Source organism: Anas platyrhynchos, chromosome Z, assembly GCF_047663525.1.
Source record: "Anas platyrhynchos isolate ZD024472 breed Pekin duck chromosome Z, IASCAAS_PekinDuck_T2T, whole genome shotgun sequence".
NCBI classification, from domain to species: Eukaryota; Metazoa; Chordata; class Aves; order Anseriformes; family Anatidae; genus Anas; species Anas platyrhynchos.
In genome coordinates, this window is record NC_092621.1 from 54,490,181 (window position 1) to 54,514,151 (window position 23,971).

Consider the following 23,971-nt stretch of genomic DNA (forward strand, 5'->3'; position numbering starts at 1 on the left):
TGCCGTGTTGGCTTTTTTTTTTTTCACACTTCACTCGTATTCTCTCTTGCTCTCCTGTCTAACATAATTAGCCCCATAGCATGCATTTCCCTCTGACATGGGTTTTCTCTCATATTTGCACTTTGTCTCATTCAGGCTTCCAGTTTCTCACTCACTGCCCTTCCCTGTCCAGCTCACTGCCCCTCTCTCTGTCTTGCCACGCATCCTCCCAGGGCTTGTCACCCCCTTCTCAATTACTCCTGTGCTCTCTAAAACCATTCCCCCTCTGTCACAAGCTTCCCACCTTTTCCTCTCTCTTTTCCCTGCCCTGCCCACTGGCTTTCTCTGTTGTCTCTCCTTTGCTGCCCGTCTCCCTTCATCTCAGTCTCTGCACCACTCCCTCTCGCTCAGTGCCTTCCCTTTCTCAGTTGTGCACCCCAGCCTTTCTCACACGCTTCGCTTCTCATGGGCTCTTTTCCCTTTTGTGTGCTCCTTTTTCATCCTCCCTTGCTTTGCACGCTTCCTCCTTCGCTCCTGCCTTCACCTCCCTTGCATACTGTGCCAGCTCTAACACATTCTTGCATGCCCTTTTCCCCTTGGTCATGCTTTCAGTCCCTTGCTTGTGCTCTCCCTCTGTTATTTGGGACTCCTCTATTACTTTCTGTCCCTGCTTTTCTCTCTTTCCTACCCCCTTTCCACCTCATCCTCCCTCCCTCCTTCCCTCTCTTCCCTCCCCCTGCTCCCTCCCTGCCTCACACAACCCTCCCTGCTTCCTCGCCTTCCCTCCCTCTCACACACCTTTCCATCCTACCTCTCTCACGCTTGTCCTCTCTCACCTCGCTTACATTCTTGTTCTCTCTCATGTTTCTTCTTTCTCTTACAACGTTGTGCTTTCCCCTTTGCTGCTTTTTACTGGTGCTGCTTGCTCGCTCCCTCTCTTGCACAGTCTTTTGCTTCCCACCCAACACTTTGGCATCCTACTGGTGCTTTTCCAGCCCCTCTTCTCTGCTGCCCCCCTGATCCTCTCCTCTGTCTTTCTCTCTCTCTGCTCCATCCCCACCCCAAACCCCCATTTCCCTTCCCACTCGGATGTAATTTCTTCCTTTCACTTTCCCTCTCTCGCGCGTGTGTTTTCCTGGTCTCTATCATGTGCTTTGCCTCCAGTACATCTTTTTCCTTCCCCTCGGTCTCATGCACTGTTGTTCTCTCATGCAATGTAACTCGTTGAGCTACTTCCCACCAGGTGAAGTGTTCTGCCTATTTCTCATCATTTCCTTTGTACAAAAAAGTACTCGTGCACTTTTGCTCTCTTCTGTATTTCTTCCCTCTTCTGATTGCCTCTTGCACTTTCTCTCGCCTCTGTCTCCCTTGCTTTGCTTCTCTCTTGCAGACCTTCTCCTTGCAGGCATGTTTCCCTGCAGCACATTTTGCCTCTCACACGGTCTGCCTCCCAAAGCACGTTTCCCCTCTCTCCATGCACCCCCACCCCAGCATCCCTTCTCTCATGGGCACTCTTCTCACCCCCCTTACACAGACGGCCAGGCTCTCACACCTGATTTCCCCAGCCCTTGCACTTCCCTGCCTGATTCTGTCCCTATTTCCCCCTCCTCTCACATACACTTAGCTTCTCACACACGCACTGCCCCTCTCTCCTGCTTTCTTTTTGTCTCTTGTGGGTTTGACTCTTAGGGATTTCTTTGTGAAGCACGAGAGAGACAGTCTGATGCGTTTTCCTCTCTCCCTGACCCAGTGTGCCTGCTGTTTCCCTCTTGCATCTTTTGCCTCTCCCTCACATGTTCCGCTTCTCAAAACCATGTGCACTGCCTCTCTCTTGTGCTGCTTTCTCTCTTCCGCATCCCTCCCTCATCTGCTTCATCCCACCCTGCTCTGGTGCTCTCTTGCTTTCCCCATCTCTCACTTGCTTTTCCAGACCTGACACGTTTTTCATTCCTTGCATGCATTCTTCCTCTCACACTTTCAATCACACGCATTCCCCACTTTGTCGTGCACTTTCACTCTTGTACAGCTTTCTCTTGCTCTTCTCTCTCTTTCTCCATTGCTTTCCCCTGCCTTTGCAGTCTTTCCCACTCCTGCATGCCTTACTATCTCTCATGCCTGTTTCCCCTCTCTCACTTGATGCAGATGATTACCTAGCAAGCAAGGATGAGGAAAAAGCAGGTGCATTTAATGCCTTTTTCCTCAGTTCTTAATAGCAGTGACAGATTTTGGGCTGTCTTGCCCTCCGTAATCCTTTTCTTCTCACTTCTGCAACCTCACTGTCGCATTTGCCGTGGCTCGTGGACTTTCCCTATTATCCACTATCCCACTCATTTGTGCAGCCCATCTCATGTCATTTCCCTGTCTTGTGCCATCTCTCCAGTGCTTTCTTTTTCTTGTGCTTTGCCTCTCATGGGTGTGCTTTCTTCCCCTTGTATCTGTGTTTTCCTTTTCTCTTGCATGCATGCACTTTCCCTCTCTTACATGTGCTTCTCAGGGAGTGTAGTGCTTGGACAAGGGGTAATGGTTTTAAACTAAAAAGGGGTAGATTTAGATTAGACATAAGGAAGAAATTCTTCCTTCACAGGCTGCCCAGAGAAGCTGTGGATGCCCCATCCCTGGAGGTGCTCAAGGCCAGGCTGGATGGGGCTTTGGGCAGCCTGGTCTGGTGGGAGGTGTCCCTGCCTATGGCAGGGGGTTGGAACTGGGTGATCTTTCAGGTCCTTTCCAACTCAAACCATTCCTTGACTCTACTTGCACTTTACCTCAGCTGCATGTGCTTTGCTACCCACTGACTCGTATGTTCTGTTGTGAAGTCCTTCTGTGATGCTGTACTTCTCCCTGCATTCTCCATGCATGAATTACTTCTCTCCTGTGCATGTGCTTTTCCCTCTGTACCTCCCTTCCTCTCTCTGCCTCTTGTGCACACTGTGGGCTCACGTCCCTTCCTTCTGTGCTCTTCCTGGCACACTCCCCATGTTTGTGCTTCCCCTCTCTTGTCTGTGCTTTCCCTTGTCTCTCTCTCACACACCTTTTTCGCTCTCTCACACACTCTCCCATGCTTTCCTCGTGACTTCCCTTTCTAGCATGCTTTCCTCCTCACTTGCTTTTTCAGTCTTCTGCATGTGCTCACCATTATCTCCACTGCACCCCTTCCCTCCCTAACGTGCCCTTTCCCACTCTGTCTTGCCCTTTTCTTGCACGCTCCCTCTCACAAATTATTTTCTCACAACCTCTCTCCTGCTTGTACTCTTCCACCTCCATGCATTCTCTTCATTCCTCTTTATTCACTTGCTCTTCCCTCCCCCCACGCATGCTTCCTCTCCTTCTCACACACTTTCCCTCCTTCTCTCTCTTCTACTCGTGCTTTCCTTTTCTTGCATGCACCCAATTCTAGCATGCTTCCTCTCTCGTACATGCTTTTATTTCACATGAGCTTTCCCCTTTGTCTGTCAGACAGCATTCCTTGATCATTCCTGCATACATTTCTCATGTTCATGGATGTGACCTCCTGTTTTTCTATCTCACTCTCATTTCTTTCCTTCTCTCACACACATGCTTTCCTCTCTCTACTGTGTGCTTCCACTCTCTCACTCTTTTACCTCCTTTCCATTGCTCATGTTCTCTCTCCTGGACACACTTTCCCTCTCCTGTGTAGCCCTTTCCTTGCTTTTGCTGCCCTCCATGTGGTCCCTCTTTCTTGCATGCATTCCCCCATGCTTTCCCTCCTTCCCCTTGCCCACAATCTTGCATGATGCCCCCTCTCATATTTGCTTTTACTCTCTCACATCTCTCTCTTACAATTTTCATGCGCTTACTCTTGCTTCTGCTTCCTCTCATACACTCCATTTTTCCCACATGCATTCCTCCTTTGTTTTGCTTGGTTTCCTTTTCTCGCATGCTTCCCCTTTATGTGTTCTTCCTTTCTCACATCTGTGCTTTCTCTCTCAGGTGCTTTTTCATGCCCAAGCCTTTCTGTTTCTTCTTGTGTGTGTACCCCCTACCTTGGCATGCATTCCTTCAGCCACACGCTTTCCCTCTCTAGCACAGCTTCCCTCTCCATGGTCTGGTGCATTTCCTCTTTCATTCCCTCATGCCTATCTTCTCTGGTGCACACCTTTCCTCTCACTCTCTTGTGGACTCTCTTTTGCTCATGCTTTCCCTCCCTCTCACATGCTTACTCTTTGCTGCCCCTTGCACACCTTTTGTCTCTTGCTTGCCCTGTCTTGTATGCTTTCTGTCTTTGCACACTTTTCCATCTTTTCCATCCCCTTTCATACATTGCACACTTTTCCATCCTTCTCTCATACATTGCCTCATAGCTTTCATCTTTTCAGGATGTCTTTCCTCTTTTTTGCATGGCTTTCCTTTCTCTGCGTCTTTCCCTTAGCTCTTTCCTGGTGCATGTGCCCGTTCACTTTACAGTGCATGCAGGCTGCCTTTCTCATTCTCTCTAGCTTCCCCTGCCTCGACTGTCAATGTTTTTCACTCTCTCATGCTCTCCTCAGCACTCCAACTTAACACAAGCCCATGGTCTCTCCCTCTCAAATACCTTCCCTTCTGCTTTACTTCTGTGTCATACACTCTCTTTCCCTGTATTGCCTATGCCTCTGTCCCCTCTCAGGCAACCCTCCCCTCTCTCACAGACACAATTTCCAGGTGTCTTTCTCTCATTCTTCCCCCCTCTCTCTCCCTTTCTCTCTCTTGCTGGCAGCTTTACTCTCTGTCACGTGTTTCTTGACAAGTGCTTTTTCTGTCTCTTTGTGCATTCAGTGTCTCTCTTCCCTGTTTTCTTGCTCTCTGTACACTTCCCCTACATCTCACAGGCATTTTTCTCTCTCCCTTTCTCCTGCTTTGTCTGCCTTGCCCTTTCCTTAGTGTGTGTTCTCACTTTTCACCCCTATCTTACACTTTCTCTGTCTCCGGCTTTGTCAGCTTCTCATTCTTACCCTCTTGTATATACCTTCTTTCTTGCATGCTTTCCCCTGCACACATGCTGTCCTCACCTCTCTCCCTCCTGTCTTCTTCCCTTCTAGACTGTGTGCAGTTTCCCACTCTTGTGTGCTCCCCCCGCATCATCCCAGGTACTTTCCTCTCTATCCCTGTCTCACATAGTGTCCCGTTCCCTCCCAGGCACTTTTCCTTGCTCTCCTTATGCTCCCCCTCTGTTGTGCATATCCCCTCTCTGTCTTGCATGTGGGCCTTCCCCCCCCTCCTGTGCTTTCCGTCTCTTGCATGCTCTCTAGAGCTTCCCCTCTCTCTCCTGTGCAGTTTCCCTTACTGTGTGCTCTTTCTCTCTTGTCACCCTTTCTCAAGTTTTTCTGGGGCATGTTTTTGCTCTCTTGCATGCCATCCCTCCAGTCAGTGCCTTTCCCATTTTCTTTCTTTTGCTCTTTCTCTCTTTCTTGTTCCCTTTACCTCAGGGAGAGGCCCTGAGCAACCTCTGTGCCCGGGGACATACCAGCCTGCATCCACCACAGGAGCTGCTGGAAGCTGTGCACTGGTGCGTAAAGACCATTCCTGAGAAGGTTTAGGCTCGCCAGAGCTGAGATGAGGATCTCTTTCCCCCGTCACACTCTGCTTTCTTTGCCTCTGCTTCCATTCCTGTTCCTCTCAGTTGTCTGTCTGTGCTCCTTTCCAAGTCCCTCTCCTTCTTACTTGCCCTTCCCTGTTTTTTCGTCTTGCTCACTCATTCCTTCTGCCTTTTTGTCATTTGCTTACACGTCCCTGTGCTCTCTTCCTCTTGTTTGCCTTCTTTTTCCTTCCTTGGACTTCCTCCTCAGCCTTCCCCCTTCCTTTCCTTCCTGCCTGTATTTCTCCCATGCCTCTCCTGCTGCTCCTAGCGTTATCTCTTCCTCTCCCCCTGCCATTTTCTCTCTCCCTTCCCACTCACTCCCCTCACCTGTCACTCCTCCCCACTCTCTCCTCTTTGTCTCTTCCCGTGTCACCCTTCCCATGGTATGCTCTTTTTCCTTCTTCCCCTTTCTCTCTCTGCCCCCCATCTCCCCACCACCACCACCTCGACTCTGCCCTCTCACCTCCCTTCCCTCTCACCCCCTCTCTGCACATTGTCCTTCTCCCTCATGCCAGTCATTGCTCTTCTGCCTGTCCCTCGCCCTCCCCTGCTGCTCCCCCCCCTCTGCTGGCCCCTTCCCACTGCTGGGCCTCTCTGTCTCCTCCCCTCTCTCTGGCCTTTCCTCTCCCCCTGTCCCTGTTCTTCCTTCTCTGTCATCCCTGACAACCCTCTCCCCCATCACCCCTCTCCATCCATCGGGTGATGTTCTTATTTTCCTCAGAGCTGTTTCTTCAGGTTCCTTCGCCACGGAACACACTCAGACTTCAAAGTAGCATCTCTCTCCTGTTTACTTCACATTTTCTGTGTTGGACTCCAAGGTGAGCTTTGCAGTGTCACCAAAGCTATGGCATGAGAAATCCTGTGCTGTTTTTTCCTGCATTCTCCTCAGCTTGAGTCCATTGAGTAGGAGGGTCTGTAACTAGCGTAGGCACTACACAAGGCATCTTCCTCAAAAATCAAAGTGCTCTGCCACCTGATTTCTTGCCTAGGTGAATCCATTTCTGTTTACTATTCCTTTTGTGCTCCACAGTATTAGAGTTGCCTCATCCTTTGCAGAGATAGTGGGGCATGGATTTGCAGGTCCTGCTGTAATCCATTTTACTTGCAAGAGAAAGTGTGTGGAGCTCCACACCCTTTATGCTAATGTTTGGTATTGTTTTTAATTATTCAGCTTCATGCGAGTTAGTTGTAACTCCAACACTCCTGTAAACTTGCCAAAGGAAAACATATGTGATACTTGGACTTAATAACAGTATCTCTGCACAATCCCACAAGTTTCTCTCATTGCTCCACATGGAACAGTGAGCCTCTGAGGAGGAATCCACTGCGCATTGTACCAAAGACAAAACTGTGAAGAAAGTTGGTAGCAGCATTCAGTATGCACATTGCACTCAAACAATCGTCTCCCCTTTCTCTTCAGTACTTTGGAAATGCCGTCCTCTTAATTCTGAAATAGAATATTCTGGTTGAAACATCGTACCAACTTTATTTCTCCTGTACAATTAGCAAGGGCTGCGTGATAACGATGGATTCTCAGTGCTTTATATTAGTGCTGAGGCAGGAACAGGTTTATTCAGAAAGATGGTTCTGGAAATAAAGGACCATAATTGTACTCTTTTGCTTACTTTTTTATTGCAGAAATGTTTCTATGTGTAACCTGTACTTTTACATGTCCGTGTCTTGCTGATTTCCTGAATCCTTAAGTGTATTTCTAGGAATTTTGCTGAAATTTCAAACCACATTGCAAGAATTCAGCCTATGCTTACAATCAGGTGGAGGTCTTAAACTGTGTATCTGTCAAATTATTCTTGTTAGCTATTGTGAAAGGTGAAATTTTCCTAATGGAAAACACTATCAAGTTTTTTGCATGTACTCAAGTAGTCTGGTGAGGTTCTTTAAAAAAATATGATCTATTTATGCTTCCTATTTACATGAAACCAAAAGGCAGAAAGACTTCGAGTTCTTGTCTCCTTTTCTTACCAGTTTTGCTGTCATGTACACATGACATGTCAATATAGTTGGCACTGTTTGCTTCTGTTCTGTTGTCTTTGTAGCTGATATGATCCAAAAAAAAAAAAAAAAAAGAAAATCAAAGTGTTCTGCCACCTGATTTCTTGCCTAGGTGAATTTCTCTTTGCTATTCCTTTTGTGCTCCGTGATATTCGAGTTGTCTCATCCTTTGCAGAGATAGCATGATGTGGGTTTACATATCCTGCTGTAATCCATTTTCCTTGTCTTTGCTTGTCCAGCGCATAGGTTATGAGCAGCAAAACCACTATACAATGTCACGGTACTTTTTGAGACTTCGGGATTTGAGTTCAGCAGCTGTTAAAATTACAGTCTTTACAAGGCTTAACGTTTTCTGGCATGGTTAGTCTAGTCAGATCCAAGAATTTCTAAGTGGACTGCATGTACCATCTTACTGTATTTCTATCATTTTTCTTGAGATGAGTTTCTGCCATAATATGATCTCATGTTGTTACTGGGTCTGATGATTGTTCTGAAGAATTATTTGTTTTCCTAATAGAGCAGGTTTTAAGATTTTGTTCTTAATTCTCAGATGTATTGGACAAATGAAAAAATGTTTATAACAAAGCAAAAAGCAGACCGAGAGAGAATGTTTCACACATCTCTCTTTTAGTTCATGTTCAGAAAGAACCTTGAAATCTAAGTTGAAAACGGATTTCAGATCTTATATTGAAATATTAAAATTAAATATGGCATACCCAAGATGAAACCAAAAGCAGATAAACCTTCTTTGTAGTCATGGGAGAACAAGCATGTGTACTGCTCATTTGTGAGTAGAGTTAAAATGAAATATATTGGAAATGCTTATGCTGCTTTGTCTCCAGTGTTCTGGTTACTTATCCAGATCATGTATAATGAGTTAGTCTCACATGCTGTAAGCGGTACTTGAAACAATATGGTAAATGAAAATGGTTTGATTTGGAACTTAGAAAATCCTTGTGCCTATTATTGCCCATTTGGCTATCTGCAGACAGTTTGACACTTAGCACTCTACATAATTAATGTTTTGGAGGCTTTCAGACTCGTCTAATCAATATCACGCAGTAGGCATCGGAATGTAGTTGGAAATGGGCAGCTTCAGCATCTGACGATGGATATTGACAGTGGTAAGCTAAGTTGGCTAATTGTATCTCCTGCTCATGGGTCACATTTGTGGATACAGCCACATCCTCAGAGGTCTGCACTATTCCACGTTGCTGAAGGTTGTTTTTTTTTGTGGTGGTGGCTGATGGTTAGAGGTCTGGGTTAGAGGTTAGAGGTCTGGGCTGAAAACACGAATTCCAGAGAGCAGTGACAACCTGTAAAGAGGTAATGGTGTGCCCATCTGCACAACACCAGCTGAGCACTGTTTGCTTTCACAATCTCTGGTCTTGTAGAGCTGATTAAAGTGATATTTTCTTCTGGTTTGGTCAGCTAGGTTGCTTTTGGGCAGCAGGTAATGTGAACTATAAAAAGAAGGAAGTTTTTTGTCTGTGTTTGAGCAGAATTATTTCAGTTCTGACTTGCTTATTTTCCTTTTTTTTTTTTTTTTGCCATTAGTTTTTATTCCTTTTCTGTGCTGTGGTCAACATAAACAGACTTCTTGGTTCAGGCAGCTGCGGGTAGGACTGTACGTGGGATGCTGTCCTTCTGCTTTTATTCAGGATTTTTCTATCTGCTTTTCCTCACATCGTTTCTTAAAGTGCACAAGTTCTTCTCAAATGTGTATGTTGTTATTGGGATTGCGAGAGTAATTTGAGGAGAGAGCTGTTATATTAGTTAAGTCACAAGATTAAAAATAGCTACTGTAATGGAAAAATACAAGAAAGAACTGACTCTGCCCTCTGTGCTGAAGAGCAAGTATTTCTTAAATAATTAGTGCCTCCCCCTTCTAGAAATGCCTTGTGACACTGTTCATTTGCTCTGTTAGACTGGTGTATTCTGAACTGGTCAGTTTGATTTTAAGTAAATAACATGGTAACAACCTTTTTTTTTTGGTCTCTGCATAGCCTGCCTATCTGGAACGCTTGGTTACACCTTTAGCTGGGACGATGAAGAGCAGCGTGTTTACAAGGGGGGCAGGACAGCCTGTAGGTGCACCTTAGCAGAAAACCAAGCTAGAAGTTTCCTTGTTATAGCTTGCATGTATGATGCTGATGTAAAAGGCTTCAGGCCTTTTTCTACTGGAAGTCTTCAGAAATGCTAAGTGGATTTGGGGAGAACACTTGCAGAAAATTGACTAATGCTGGGCTTTGAAATAATTATGATTTGTGTTTTGCTTGTTAGGAATTTTAATGATTTGGTTATACCTTGCTGCTTTCAAGTCTGGACCAATGTCAACAAGAGCAGACTGATTAAACTTTGTTGGTTTTCTTGGAGCTGAACAGGGTAACGCTTGCTGAGGATTAGCCTTAGCGGAGTCTGACGGGAAGGCTTGAGGCACTGACAGCAGGCAGTGCAGTCTCTACGTATATACCACAGTGCTCTTGCACAGAAGTAGTGCGTGAGGAAAAACATATCGAGCAGAGCACTCAGGGTGTCATGGGAATCCTGTCTTTAAAGGAGGGATGGAACTCATCATTAGCTGTTGTAGCTGAGATGGAGAGAGGTGGATCAGAGAGTCAAAAGTACCTACTGGAAAGGAGTGGCTACTTTGTGGTGAAGAAATCTAGAGATTATATTGCAGTGTTGCCTAGAGTGCAGTTTAGCCATCTCTTTGCCTGCAATCCTGAAATAGATACGGGTAATTGAGATAGTAAAGTGCTTTCTCTTGTCTCTAAGGGAAGGTGGGGACTGATCCAGTGAAGTTGAAAAGCAGTCCAGTCCTTTGCAAATTGATTGCCACAGGATCAGTATTTGGGAAAATGAGCCCACGCAGGGGATGAATTGGGTCTCATGGTCCTCTCTTCAGCTAGGTTGCTAAGTTTTAGCAGGAATTTTGTAGTCTCTGTTAAAGGCACAGTATGTCTCTTGCCCGAAGAGTTAAATTATGACAGTAGCCGTTCAGAGTTGCTGTGCAGACGTGGTGCAATGTCAGGATAACTGGGTTCCTACTGGATCCTAACTGGATCTCATGTAAGTCTTTGTTGGGTATCCTATTTAGGGAGTTCCTCTGTAGCTGCATTCTGGGGCCAAGCCTGACTGAAGAAGGGAAAAAGTAACCTACAACTTAATTGAAATAAATAAACCCCTTTTTTAGACAGTGCTTTTTTCTAAGCAGGTTAGGGGTGCTGGTAAGAGGAGTTACCTCTGCCTGGGTGACTGAGGTGTCCCTCTCTGACGGGAAGCTCCCAGAACAACTGATTATGCCAGCAGTGAAAGAGAGCTTTCCTGCTCTTGGTGCTGAAATGAAGATCATTGAAGTTTCAGGGCTTAATAGCCCTTCACAGCTAAGCCCTTATGAGAACCTGGTGAACCCTATTCTGCAGTTCACCCATGCCGTACTAAATACTACATACCACAATCACTGAAGTTACTACTACAGATTCTAGACCTTGCTTGGGTTGTTGTAGCTTCCCTACCTTTCTTACTTGGTGTTGGGATGGACAAGAAAATCAATGGTCATCTCCAAGTTCCCAAGTTCCTTCACTTCGTGGTTGCAGAATAGACTTCATATCCCCGCTTAACTTGTTGGCAACTCCTCTTTTTGATACCTGTTAATTTGACAAGGTTTGGTGTCAAAAGTTGTGACTCTGTAGAATTAACACTGAAATAATTGAAAAAGCCCTTTCAGATGAATAGTCTGTACTAGGTTTGATCAAGTAAATTTCCAAAGGGCTCTTGGTTCCTTTGGATATACAAAAAAAATACAATTTTTTTTTTTCTATTACAATGCAGGATTGTATTCTGTAATCCAAAATAGCACTTTAAGAATCATGCTAGGTGAGAACAGGGCAGGCGGGAGAGACATAGCAAATTTGTTCTTGCTTGCAAAACTAATTGATATTTACTTAGAGCTGAGGATTTTCTTTTGGATTACAGATACTCTTCAGATGTTACAGATACACACTTGGAGTGCTAGAGGGTTTATTTCTGACTGCAACCTTTTATTAGTATGTGGAAACAGATTAACAAAGCGCCAGCTATTTTTCAGAGAGCACTAAACAGGGAGGTATTTAAAAGGCAATTGCAGAAAGCCTAGAAAGAAAAGTGTCACTAATACCAAAAAAAAAAAAAAAAAAAAAAAAGGAAAAAGAAAAGCAGTAAAAATTGTCTTCAAGTATGTAAATTCAGTATCCCCAGTAAGATGTAGTCTAGGCAGTGAAACACAGATAGAAAACCAGGAGCTGGAAGGACAGAAATGCTGAAGGATGGGTAACTTCTGTTCAAAGTACTTAGTAGATTTCATACTGAAAACCTCCAGACACATATCCCCCAGTCCCAGCAAAATGACAGCACTGTGGTGTTCCTTACTTGTATGTGTGCATTTTTCTAAGGCATCTATTTAATTTTGTGATCAAAGATGAGAACTGTGTGAAGTGGTGCATTTCTGAATTCCTTGTGGAAGCATTTGTAGGGCTGTCTGTGGAGCTTTTTAGCTTGATTTAAAACTACAAAATTTGTGCTGCCATCTGCCAAGTATTCTGTATAAATGGAAGACATGCTTTTACAAGAAAAGAGTGTTTTTTCTTTCATGTTTTTGGCACTGTAATTTTTTTATTTTACAAACCTTGTATTGTGATGTGTAACCCATTTTAATACCACGAGTATGATATTAAACGGGGACTGAGATGTGAAAGCTTTCTTGGCAGCACATTGGCAAGTAATTTTTAGGGGATTCAGAGAAACAGAAGAGCCATTAGAAGCACGAGTCCTTGGCCTTTTTTTTTTTTTTTTTTTCTCCATGTATTAAATGTTGAACTAAAGAGAGGGTTTTTGTTGACAGACAGTATGTACTCTAGAAGTCTCTGGAAGCATTTGTTTTTCTGGATCTAGCAATCTTCAACATAAATCTCGCATAACGTTTGGATACACGTTATCATCTTTACTCCATCTGGATTTCTTGGTGGAGTCTCCAGAAGTCAGCTTGCTAAATGAGCTCAGTATTAGAGGTTGGCTACTTTTCTTTATATACGTATTTAAAAGGAGCATATATACATACATAATGTATATATATGCTTCTTTTAAACTCCATTATGCAGATGTCTGAGTGTTGGGCTGGTTCAGTTAGAACATTGAAGTAATATATATAGTTTACCTCCCTCTATTTCTGCTTTTCCCCTTTAAATATGAAAAGGAATTAGCTGCTGCAGAGATAATTCAGCATGGAGTAGTTACAGGTCGATGCTTTAGATGTGCCCTGTCATCTTCCTTTGTTTTCACTGAAGGAGTGCTGAAGGATTGCATGATTATTAATTTTTGGCTGATGCAGCTGATAAATGGTAAGGGTAGGAGCGTGGCCTGCTCTCCTAGTGGCTCTTTTGGAGTAACTGAGGAACCAGCTGAACCAAATGGGTGGTCAAAGTTGGTCACGTTAACAGCAGCAGCCTGAGCCCTGGCAACTGCTTTCCTTGTGTCCTTGCTAAGCCGTGCACACCGTGGTCACTTCTGTGTGCGTAGAGCAAGGAGAAGAAGCGTACAAAGTCATCATGCCTAGATGTTCAGCAAGCTGGGTTCCCAGCAGAAGCACAGGGAAAGGTGCTGTGCCAGAAGAACCAAGGTGCTGCCTTAGCATCAGGGTAGCGGGGTAGCTCTAACTGCTTGTGCTCAGTCATTCCAGTGCTGCTTCTGCAACAACAGGCGTGCGAACTGCTATACCAGCTCCAAAACATACCTAACTATGCGGCTGTTGAGCCCCACTAACAATTTAACTTGGAAACAGGGTGCTTCTGTTGCCTGCTCTAAATTGCACCGCTGCATTGTACTGTGAAAACTGTCCCGAGATTTCCCTCTGCAGGTAGGTGACTATATTTTGTTCAGAGACGAAGTGAGTGCTGAGATCTTTTGTGAGTAAATGTATTATACAAACAGAAAACGGTTCATTATTTTTACTATATCAGGTTAGAGAAAGAATGGTAGCATTTACTTTCTGATGTGGGGATTGTTTGCTAGAAACCATAATGCAAAAATAGAGAATTTAAATGTTAATGATGAAGATTATTGTGTGCTCTCATTCCAGTGTAAAATATATCTGAAATATTAGTCTGCCCAATTTTTGAGCCAAAGAAGTAAACACACAGGGATTCCATTCAAAATAGTCTTACAAGCAGTTTCTTATTAATTTTAGAATTAGCCATTTAAAAAAAAAATATATATATATATATAATTGATTTACAGCTAAGAGCTTTCTCTAACTGTGTTGTTATATGAGCATGAACTGGGGAAAAAGAGATGAACTGAAAATTAAATTTTGAAAGCAAGGTTCTTGCAAGACCTAGATTTATAACTTCATGGACACTCCTCTCCTTTATGATTCAATTGAAAATCCTTTTATGGAGCTATAAAATCCTATTATTGGTGTTGAGGGTACCAATAATCTTCATCCAGATGATCAGTCCTAAAAAATGGCTTGAAAATTGCCTGTTTGCCTGTCGCACTAAAAAAAACAAAAACAAACCTTTCCTGTGTTTATTCAGTTCTATCATCTAACTACAACAAATACTGTTTTTACTCACAGCAGCATGAAAACAGCTAAGACTGAGTGAACTGCATCTTGTTTAATCTTTGTCAACAAAATCGCTGCTTAAACATGAAGCTAGTTATTTGCACAAACTCACTGAAGGCTAAGTGGTACAGAAGAAGGGAGGAGCCTAGTTCACTCCCAGGTCACAGTCTCTGGCTAAGCAGCTAGGGAAATAGTTATCTGTGAATCGAATGTGTGTTTTTCAGTCATTTGCACCTGCTGTTAGTTCATTTTTCAGCTCTGCTTTCGTGACCTGTGCTTTCCTTCCACAGAAAGCCTTGGGAATTTTGTTCTTGCTTTCACTGGAAAACAGGACTGTATCCTAATTATTTTGATTTAAAGAATAAGAAGTTTAATGGTTCATGTAAAACACTGCATTCTGTAGCTTACTTAGTCATAAGTGACTAATTTACATCTCACAGAAGTGCTAGTCATCTTAAATTTTTATTATTTGGAACACGATCATAATTAAAAACCAGGAGGAGCAGAACAGATTCTCATAAGAGAATTTCAGTGTAAATCATTTTGCCAGTGTGCTCTTTTGGGAACTGATGAAGTAAAACATTTTGATGAGGAGAGGAAAAGGTTCTGCACGTTATTACAGTGAAATAGCTTTGTTCCTTCCTTTTGTCCAAACAGGTAAGCAACCTGAATTTGGTGTGAATTAGTCTCTGCAGATGTGGTTTGGGGAAAGGGAACATATATCAGCCCAGCATCTTTGCTGACGTGCTGACACTTCAGAGAAGGGAGAACAGTCATAGTGCAGAAAACCCTTTCACTTCCATTTTCACCTGACTCCTGTCAGCCACAAAAATACTTCCGTGTGGCAGATTTGGACCATGTAGGTTGTGTATGGGGTGGACATCTCTTGTAATACAGTGGGCTCGGCTAAGCTAAGCTCCTGTGACAGGAACACGATGTTTTGCTCATGTAAGCCTAAGAACATGGTGTTCTCTGGAGAGTGTTAAGCTAGCTTTGCAAAGTTTTATAATAGCTCAATTTTTATGTTGCTTTTTATACATTACTAGCGTTGGGCAGTAGTGTACTCTGACAAGTTCTGTGCCTTTTACAAGGGGAGCAGGCTCTGTCTGATTATCTGTTGTACAGGCTAGGCTCTTTGTGAAGGGGTCCTGAAGTCTTTCTTCTCTGCCTGTCACCATCCAGATTCTGTGCCAGGGCACTGGAAGGCCCACAGGAGATGAAGCTGTCTGGGAACTGCTTAATGGAGGCTTTAGCAATTAGAGAAAAATGTATTAAAACACAGAAACTTCTCCATCTGAGGTGAACTACTGGGTGTCTGTCTTTACTGAGGTTGCAGTGGCTGTGCGAATACTTAACATACTTACACACTCGGTAGGATAGAGGAGGTGATAAGGAAAAGCGTGTTCTTAGCTGCATCACCGCATCAATAACCGATCTTCTAACACCAAGCAGACCTCATCTAAATACTTTTCCTGATGTGAACTAATACTAAAGAGTGGATAAACCGGGATGTTTGCTATGTTTGCCTGAGAAGGAACTCCTCTGTTTTTGTTACAGGAATGCAGCAGCAGTGGGCCATGGCTGTTTCTGCTACGCTCTCATGCGTTCAATTCCAGTTGCCGTCTACATCCTTCTGGTAACAGGCCTGCGCTACCACCTCTTCATATGGAGCGTCTTCTCGCCAAAGCTGCTCTACGAGGGAGTGCATGTGTTCATCACAGCCGCGATCTGCTTGTTCTTCACAGCCATGGACCAGAACCACTCTCAGAAAGTGCAAGACTGAAAATACACGTGCAGTACACAGTTCTGCACAGAGATACGCTGTGTGTCACTGGAATGGAAGGAAGAAAAGAGTGGCTTGATACTGTTGGGTAGAATTGGAAGAGTAACCTTGAGTATTTTACCCAGTATTGCATAGGGTCTGAAGGGCTTGTCCTGTGTTAAACTGAATTTACTTAAAACTGTTGAATTGAAATAAACTTTTTTCATAGGTAGCTTTTATTCTATAGCTGTCATTATGACAGTCCCTGAATAACTGAGTCACAATGTTACATGACAGTGAACTTCACTGTATGCCAAATAAAAAGTTGTATTTTTATTATGTAACTTAGATATCAAACACTGTTTTTTGCATTTGTTTTTCCAATTTTTAAATGAATTTGGAGGCTTGATTGAAATTAACATTCATGAGTTTCAAAGAAAAATACTTTGGAAAAGAGTTGAACACTTTGTCTCATCTTCAGGCATTCTTGAGCTGCTGGCTTTTTCACATCCATTTTTATGTCTGACTTTTTTTTTTTTCACTTAGAAGATGAAGAAATAAAAGTTCATTAAATGCAGTCGCCCCCAAAACAGTTTAGAATCTTGTAGTAACTTGTAACCTTATGTAAAGTTATATCAACTTATCTGTATATGTTTGCAAATGTGATTTATTGTATTTTTTTAGCACAGAGATAATGAGAAAACACAAGAAACAGCCCATTTTAATCAGTTTATTGTGCTGGGAAAGCTTTTGTTTGATGCATCCATGTAACAAACCACTGTAAGAAAGAAGACACTAGTAAACGCAGTAAGCTTAGGCAAAACCAAGCCTAGTGTTAGTTTACTTATCGAAACTTGAAAAAAGCCCATACTTCAATGGTTTTGGTTTGATTAAAATAATTACATATATATAAATGCAATTTGAATTTAAAAGTACAGATCTCAATGTAAGTACAGATCAGTTTCTTGTGGGCACTGAAAAAACTTTTGTGTTGTTTGTGTTTGTGTGTGGTTTTTTTTTGTTTTGTTTTGTTTTTTTTACATTATCCTACAATATGCAGCATTTATTTTTGCTGTTCACAAGATCTTATATTCATTAATCTCGATTTTTTCCTTTATTTCTTGTGTGTGTGTTGAATGTATCATTAAATAATATAATTGTACAAATGTCCCAGGTAAGAGGTGGGTTTTTTTGTTTTCTATTAATAAGCAGCATTTCTATTAAAGGCAGTATTTCTTTCCTGAGTGTAATCATTAGCTGATGGATTTCCCTCTGCTAAGATCTTGTGTTTCTTTTTATTAATTTTTAAATGTTAAATCAGGTTGGTTGCTGCTGCACTGAACATTGGATCAATTTTCCCACACTAAGGTAGAGAGCTCTGAGCCATGAGCAGAGCAGTAGTTCAGTGAGCTAAGATCCCAGCAGAATTAAAGGTGTGTTTAAGGGAAGGTTTGGTGGCTAGACAGGGCACTACATCACGCTCCTAACAATGACATTTTCCTTGCTAGAGCTGAGGAGATTATACAAGGATGACCATCCTGAGCATCAGTTTTGCTTATGTCCACACTGGCAATCATTAGGATGTAATGTGTATTTATTACGGGTGTATCAGAAGAGGAGCACATAGGGAACTTTGACATTTCTTTAAAAACCTAAAAATAAAATGCTTTTAAGCCATATGTAGGTGACAGCACATTTGTCAGTATCACTTATATGCTTTCCATGTCCTGTTTCAGCAAATCTCAACAGTAGGCCCATGGTTTTTTTTTTTTACATGGTACCAATGTTAACAGTAAGCCATCTTGGCTACTAATAGTGACATTTTTTGAACTGTGTAACAACAAAAATTTGAGTGTCCTGGCTGTGTTTTGCTGTTCACCTGGAGAAAAGACTACTGGATATTGAATGCCATTCACTGTGACTCATTAGAAGCTTGAGAATTAAGTACTTCTAATAAATTGTTATTTTTCAATTCACTTAAGGAATATTTAAAATAGTTTTTGCGTGTCCTACACTTTTACCATTTTCATCATTCTCAATATTTTTCTGGTTACCTGTTGCCTAGCAACAGTATGGGGATTATTGACATCTCTGTTTGCTGACTTGGTTAATTCCTGAGCAATCCTCCCTGGTGTTGATACAAAACATGTTTCTAAGAGATCTGCCTCAAACAGACAGGGTGCTAATGAAGAGATGGAAGGGGTTGGGGAAAAGTTGCTTCTGGGGTGCAGAATACTAAAGCAATGTAGGATTTCTTGCTAGCTCTACGGTATCTCTTATCCCTTACTAATAATTTTGTTTGCTGTTTCTAGCTTAATACTGGAACAGCCTGTCTAATAGTGGAATCTAATCTGGTGTATATGTTTTAAGGTTGAATTTCTGTGGATTACTTAGTTAAATAATTACAGTGTCCCCTTTCTCCTTTGAAACTGAAAGAGGACTGAAGACAGAAGTACATGAGCAGGGCGATAGATAGCCTCCTCCTCAAATCTGTTCTGAAGCAGGGATGTTGTGTACTTCTCTGCTGGGATGAAGTTTTGGCTCGTGGTAGCTTTTCCCACTCAGCATCTTCGCTGCTGGTTGGAGCTAGGTTCAGCCAGTTAGTGTTGGCCTGTAACTTCCTCGGTCTCACTGGATCACCCTGGTCAGTGCAGCTCACTGCTGCTCAGTTTCTACCATATTTATGGTACAGTCCTAAAGATCCAGAGCATGATGAAGCTTGAGCTAAGAAGAGACTCTTGTGAATGCATTCAGGTTTCAAAAACAAACAAAAATAAATGAAATTCCATCTACTCTTATTTGGGTACTATATATCTGTATTTCTCCCCTTTAGACAAAACCAAGCTTTTCTATGCTCCACGTAAGCCAGCAGAACATCCACACGGTGTGTCCCAGCCTTTGGTGCAGGCGATGGGCAGGTGCTAAGCCACTGCTCCTGTGTGGTGCTGCCTATAAAGTTCGGAGCACAGCTTTTTGGAATGCCTTACGTAAAACGTGCAAATTGAATGAGGTTTGCCTCCACAACCACAGAGGCACAAACTCACAGGATGCAACAGATGCAAGTTTGCAAAGCAGCTTGTGCCTGGCCCATTGAAGGCTGTGGAGAAGGGGAGAGCACTTAATGTTGGACAACTTGGCTTTAAACAGGCTTTTTGTGTGGCCTACGTAGTGCCCAAACAGTGAGCTGTGGGGCACTGGCTGCAAGGTGGGGTGAACGTCTGGGATCTGATTGTTGTCTGCAGTGGATGGAGGTCCCGTGGCTGGGGCCCTCAGTCTTTTTTAACAAGCAGGATGAGGGGATGGAGGGCACTTGGGCAAGTCTGCAGGTGGTGCTGAGTTGGGGGAGCAGTAGATACACTGGAGGGAAGGGCCACCCTTTGGAAGGGCTTCTATGGGCAGGAGGAATGGGCTGCTGGGATCCTCCTGCAGCACAGCCTGGGCAAATGCTGGTCCAGCCCCTGGTGGTAGTGGTGCAGGATGGGGCCCATGGGCTGAGGACCACCTCCAGTTTGGGTTCTGGACAGCATATGTACATTTGCACAGACACTCAGTCTATATCCATCATCTGGCTTAAATCCCAGTGTCCTCCCCTGCTGCTGGCACCTGAACAGAGGAACAGCAGAGGTTTGCAGCCATGCTCTGCTTGCTGCTATACACAGCTCTCATCTCTCTGGTGAGCCCAGCTGGAAGTTCACTGGTCATGCCTGCTGAATTCACACATAGCCTCTAAGAATAGTCTGCACTCACGGAATACATGTGTACTTAGAAGTAGGGTTTAATTAAAGGATGCAGTACTGTGGTGGTTTTACCCTGCTGAGCAGCTGAACTCCACCACAACTGCTTTCATACTGCCACTCCCCAAAGGAAAAGGAGGAGAAAATACTATGGAAAGGGCTCAAGGGTTGAGATGAGGACCCAGAGATCCCTTAAAAATTATCATCACAAGCAAAACAGATTCAGAATAGGTAGACTAATGTTATTTATTACACATCACTAGCAGACTAGAGCAGTGAGAACTAAAAGTAAAACCACCAATGAAACTAAAGCTCCCCTTGCCTTCCATCTACCTTCTTCTACCTCCTGCCCTCAAGCGGCATAGGGGCATGGGGAATGGGGGCTACAGTCAGTCCCTGACACTTCATCTCCACCACTCCTTCTCGGTCCCTCTCTGCCCCTGCTCCACGTGGGCTCCTCTCCACGGGCTGCAGCTCCGGCCCGGGGCCTGCTCCTGCGGGGGCTCTCCATGGGCCGCAGCCTCCTCCAGGCCACATCCACCTGCTCCAGCGGGGGCTCCTCCACCCATGGGGGGGCTGCAGCGTGGAGATCTGCTCCATGGGGGACCCATGGGCTGCAGGGGGACAGCCTGCTCCACCAGGGGCCTCTCCCTGCACAGCCCGCAGGGGAACTGCTGCTGCCTGCCTGCAGCACCTCCTGCCCTCCTGCGGCCCTTCTCTTGGGAGCTGCAGGGCTGCTTCTCTCACGCTTTCACAATCCTCTCTCTCTCGGCTGCTGTTGCACAGCAGTATTTTCCCCCCTGCCTTAAATCTGCTCCCCCGAAGCCCACCCAGCAGCACTCCCTGCCTCGGCTCTGGCCAGCAGCAGCTCCTTTTTGGAGCCATCTGGAGCTGGCTCTGCTCTGATGCTGACAAGATGGGGCTGCATTCATTTCCAAACTGGCTGTCCTAAAGGCCTTCACCTTTGCATTACATTGAGGCAGCGGTGATCTCAGCCTTGTTGTAGTTCTCTGCGTAATGTAGCTCCCAAAAGAGATCCCAAGGTCCAGAACAGACATGGAAATAACTGGGGGGTTGTAAGGAAAACAATTGTATTCCATCCTACAGCAACACCAGAGCTGTCTGGAGAGTTTAGGAGTCATCTGAATTTGGTTATTTGTGTTTGATCTGAACTAAGGAAGAAAGGACCAGTTACTAGAAAAGAATGCATGCCTGACAATGATACAACCAGATGGGAGGCTGTTTGATCTGGGTCTGTGGGTTTTGGATCTGTATGCTGTTGAGGAGCTTGTTGGAATTCTGATTACAGAATCAAGAACCTCCAGAAAGTGCAGGACGCCAGTGCTGGATGGAGAGCACGGCTCACACTTTGACGCTTCCTGGGACTGCCTAGCACATTAACAGGTCTCGGCCCCAAATGGCTGTGCTTCAAAAAGGTTTCCCTCTCTCAAGCATTTGCTGCTCTGCACTTGCTTTTCTTTCACTGGAGAGTCAGATCAATTGGTTGCTTTGCACTTGGCCATGTTCCTTGGAAAGCTGCTTAAACTCTCTTCAAAGCCTGGACTGCCTGGGAATTGATTGCTTCCTCTAACTGGCACTGATGCTGTAGCTGGATCCCTCGAAATCCCATTTGACTGCTTCTGCTTCCTGAGCAGGTGACAGAAACTTTCACAAGCAGAGAGCAGAGAAGAAGGAGTTGGAGTTCTGCATAGGGGAAATATTTGGAAGTTTTGAAGATGTTTCCCCTGCTCAGCTGCCAACCCTACGTTAACCAATCACCTGATCTTTTGCATTCCAGTGTGAGGAAGGTTTTAGCAATTCGTGTCAATAGAGAGCTTGAAGGGAAATGCGTTCCTTTCATACATGGTAAACTTTGATTCTTGCCCTATTTGCAAGACTGAGCCATTTATAACACCAGCAAAAGTCTCAAATCAGTTAGGAAGGAAAGTTAGTTCTGAAAATACTCAGTCACCTCTGTGCATGCCAAACCCTTAATGGCACTGTGCAAAACGCAGATTGCAGTGATGAATCGCGTTGTGGAATGAATGGCAACATACATATTTGGCTCCAGATCCAAAATGTCACTTCTTTGGCCATTTTATTTAGGGTAGCACTCCCCTCCCCTCCCATTCCCTCCCAGGCCCATTCCTTACTTCCCACCAATACCCACCCCCTCTCCTCTCCCCTCCCCTCCCCTCCCCTCCCCTCCCCTCCCCTCCCCTCCCCTCCCCTCCCCTCCCCTCCCCTCCCCTCCCCTCCCCTCCCCTCCCCTCCCCTCCCCTAAACTCCCCTCCCCTAAACTCCCCTCCCCTAAACTCCCCTTCCCTCCCCTAAACTCCCCTCCCCTCCCCTAAACTCCCCTCCCCTAAACTCCCCTAAACTCCCCTAAACTCCCCTCCCCTAAACTCCCCTAACTCCCCTAAACTCCCCTAAACTCCCCTAAACTCCCCTCCCCTAAACTCCCCTAAACTCCCCTAAACTCCCCTAAACTTCCCTCCCCTAAACTCCCCTCCCATCCCCAAAACTCCCCTAAACTCCCCTTCCCTCCCCTAAACTCCACTCCCCTCCCCTAAACTCCCCTCCCCTCCATTCCCCTGAACTCCCCTCCCCTCCACTTCCCTAAACTCCCCTACACTCCACTCCACTCCACTCCCCTATGCTCCTCTACACTTCCCTCCCCTGCACTCCCCTCCCTACACTATTCTCCGCTACACTCCCCTCCCCTACACTCCCCTACACTCCCCTTCCCTAGACTCCCCTACACTACACTCCCCCAAACCCCCCTACACTACACTCCCCTGCACTCCCCTCCTCTATGCTCATCTCCCCTGCTCTCCCCTCCCCTGCACTCCCCTCCCTACACTCCCCTCCCCTACACTCCCCTACACTCCCCTCACTATCCTACACTATCCCAACACTATCCTACACTAGCCTACTCTCCCCTACAATGCCCGACATGCCCCTGCCCTGCCCTGCCCTCCCCTCCCTTTCCCTCCCCTTCCCTCCCCTTCCCTCCCCTTCCCTCCCCTTCCCTCCCCTTCCCTCCCTTCTTGTCCTTTTCTTTCCCCCTCTCTTCTCTTCTCCCCTCTTCTTCTCCCCTCTTCTGCTTCCTTTCACGGATCTGAACGCAGAAGGGGGAGAAGCGTAACTCCAGATCGCTTCAGTCGCTCTGGCAGCTTGTGTCACTGGCTGATCCATGGGAATCCATCAGCAGCAATCGGAAGCGTTCCAGCTGCTGTGGGACCAGTCAGGGAACAGTCTCAAACTGGGAAGCGCTGACTTCCTTCCTTCCGCGGCTCAGACAGGTGACTTTCAATTTCGCCCTGGCTGGGTTGTGTCCCCTTGCTCTGTCCCCACCTACACTGCAGTTTGGTTTAGAAGCAGCAGCACAGTTTGGAAGTAGTTCCACTACTTCCATTTTCGGTGATTTGGCTTGGCTCGCCAAGTGGTTTCTGTCAACAGAACACAAGAAGGAGATTTTGCTTAGAAACAACTACATGAGGAGCTCCTTTCCACATGGGCAATGAATATTTATCCTTTCCTCATGGAGACTACAGTGTAAGAGATAAGGACAGATCATTCCGAGAGATTTTTCAGAGAATTGTCCCTTGGGGATGCCTAGTCCAGAGGACCAGAGTTCATCTGTCCAAAGTACACCATGGAAGCACTCTGAATTACTTCCTAACAGAAGCAAGGCCTTACCATGTCTGATAGGGCTTTGGCTGGTTTCAGCGTTCTTCTTCACTTCATAAATACCTACATTAAGTACTGTCCCATCAAGCAAATACCTTATTCTCTTGGTATCTCTGAGTTGATGGAAGACCCAAGACACTTGGCTCTTCACATCATTGGAAGAACCAAGTGTACTTCCAATATTCACAGCTTCGGAGGAAATGGAGATGAGGTTGAGAGTGGATGAAAAACACCAAGTGTTCTTCCCATCTTCACAGCTTCTAAGCAAGTGGAGATGAGGCTGTGCAAGAACCAAACAAACTGCTGATCCAGAAGCAGCCTAAAGACTGTCTTTAACCAGGGCCTTGCATTCTTCATCTTTCTACCATTACTCGCCTTCAAGGGCATGATCGTTATCTTATTGACTTCCTACCACTACAGCAACGCACCTGCTTCTCTCACAAAACTTACGGGTGGGAACTGGAAAGATTCACCAGCATTCTGTATTTCACTCCTCATCTCAATTCTCTTTTGGCCTGCGAAGCTTTTCAGATCAGAGATGAAGATCAGATGTAATCTGGAGTTTGGGATACTGCAAAGGAAAAGAAGAATCATCCTGAGAACTCTTTTCAACCTCACTT

At 44.8% G+C, this 23,971-nt stretch overlaps 1 protein-coding gene across 3 annotated transcripts in view; it reads left to right on the forward strand.

Annotated features, from left to right (window-relative positions):
- The window catches only part of PIGG (phosphatidylinositol glycan anchor biosynthesis class G (EMM blood group)), a 73,463-nt gene extending 55,563 nt beyond the window's left edge, over window positions 1-17,900 (forward strand). For 2 of the 3 annotated variants that reach the window (XM_038170221.2, XM_038170226.2), the window contains 2 exons: window positions 15,345-15,461; window positions 15,720-17,900. In XM_038170221.2, coding sequence (XP_038026149.2) covers window positions 15,345-15,461; window positions 15,720-15,945 — 343 coding nt within the window. In that variant the 3' untranslated portion in view covers window positions 15,946-17,900. The remainder of the gene's footprint in view (window positions 1-15,344; window positions 15,462-15,719) is intronic. The other variant, XM_038170222.2, reaches the window with a different exon arrangement.
- The last annotated feature ends 6,071 nt before the right edge of the window (window positions 17,901-23,971 follow it).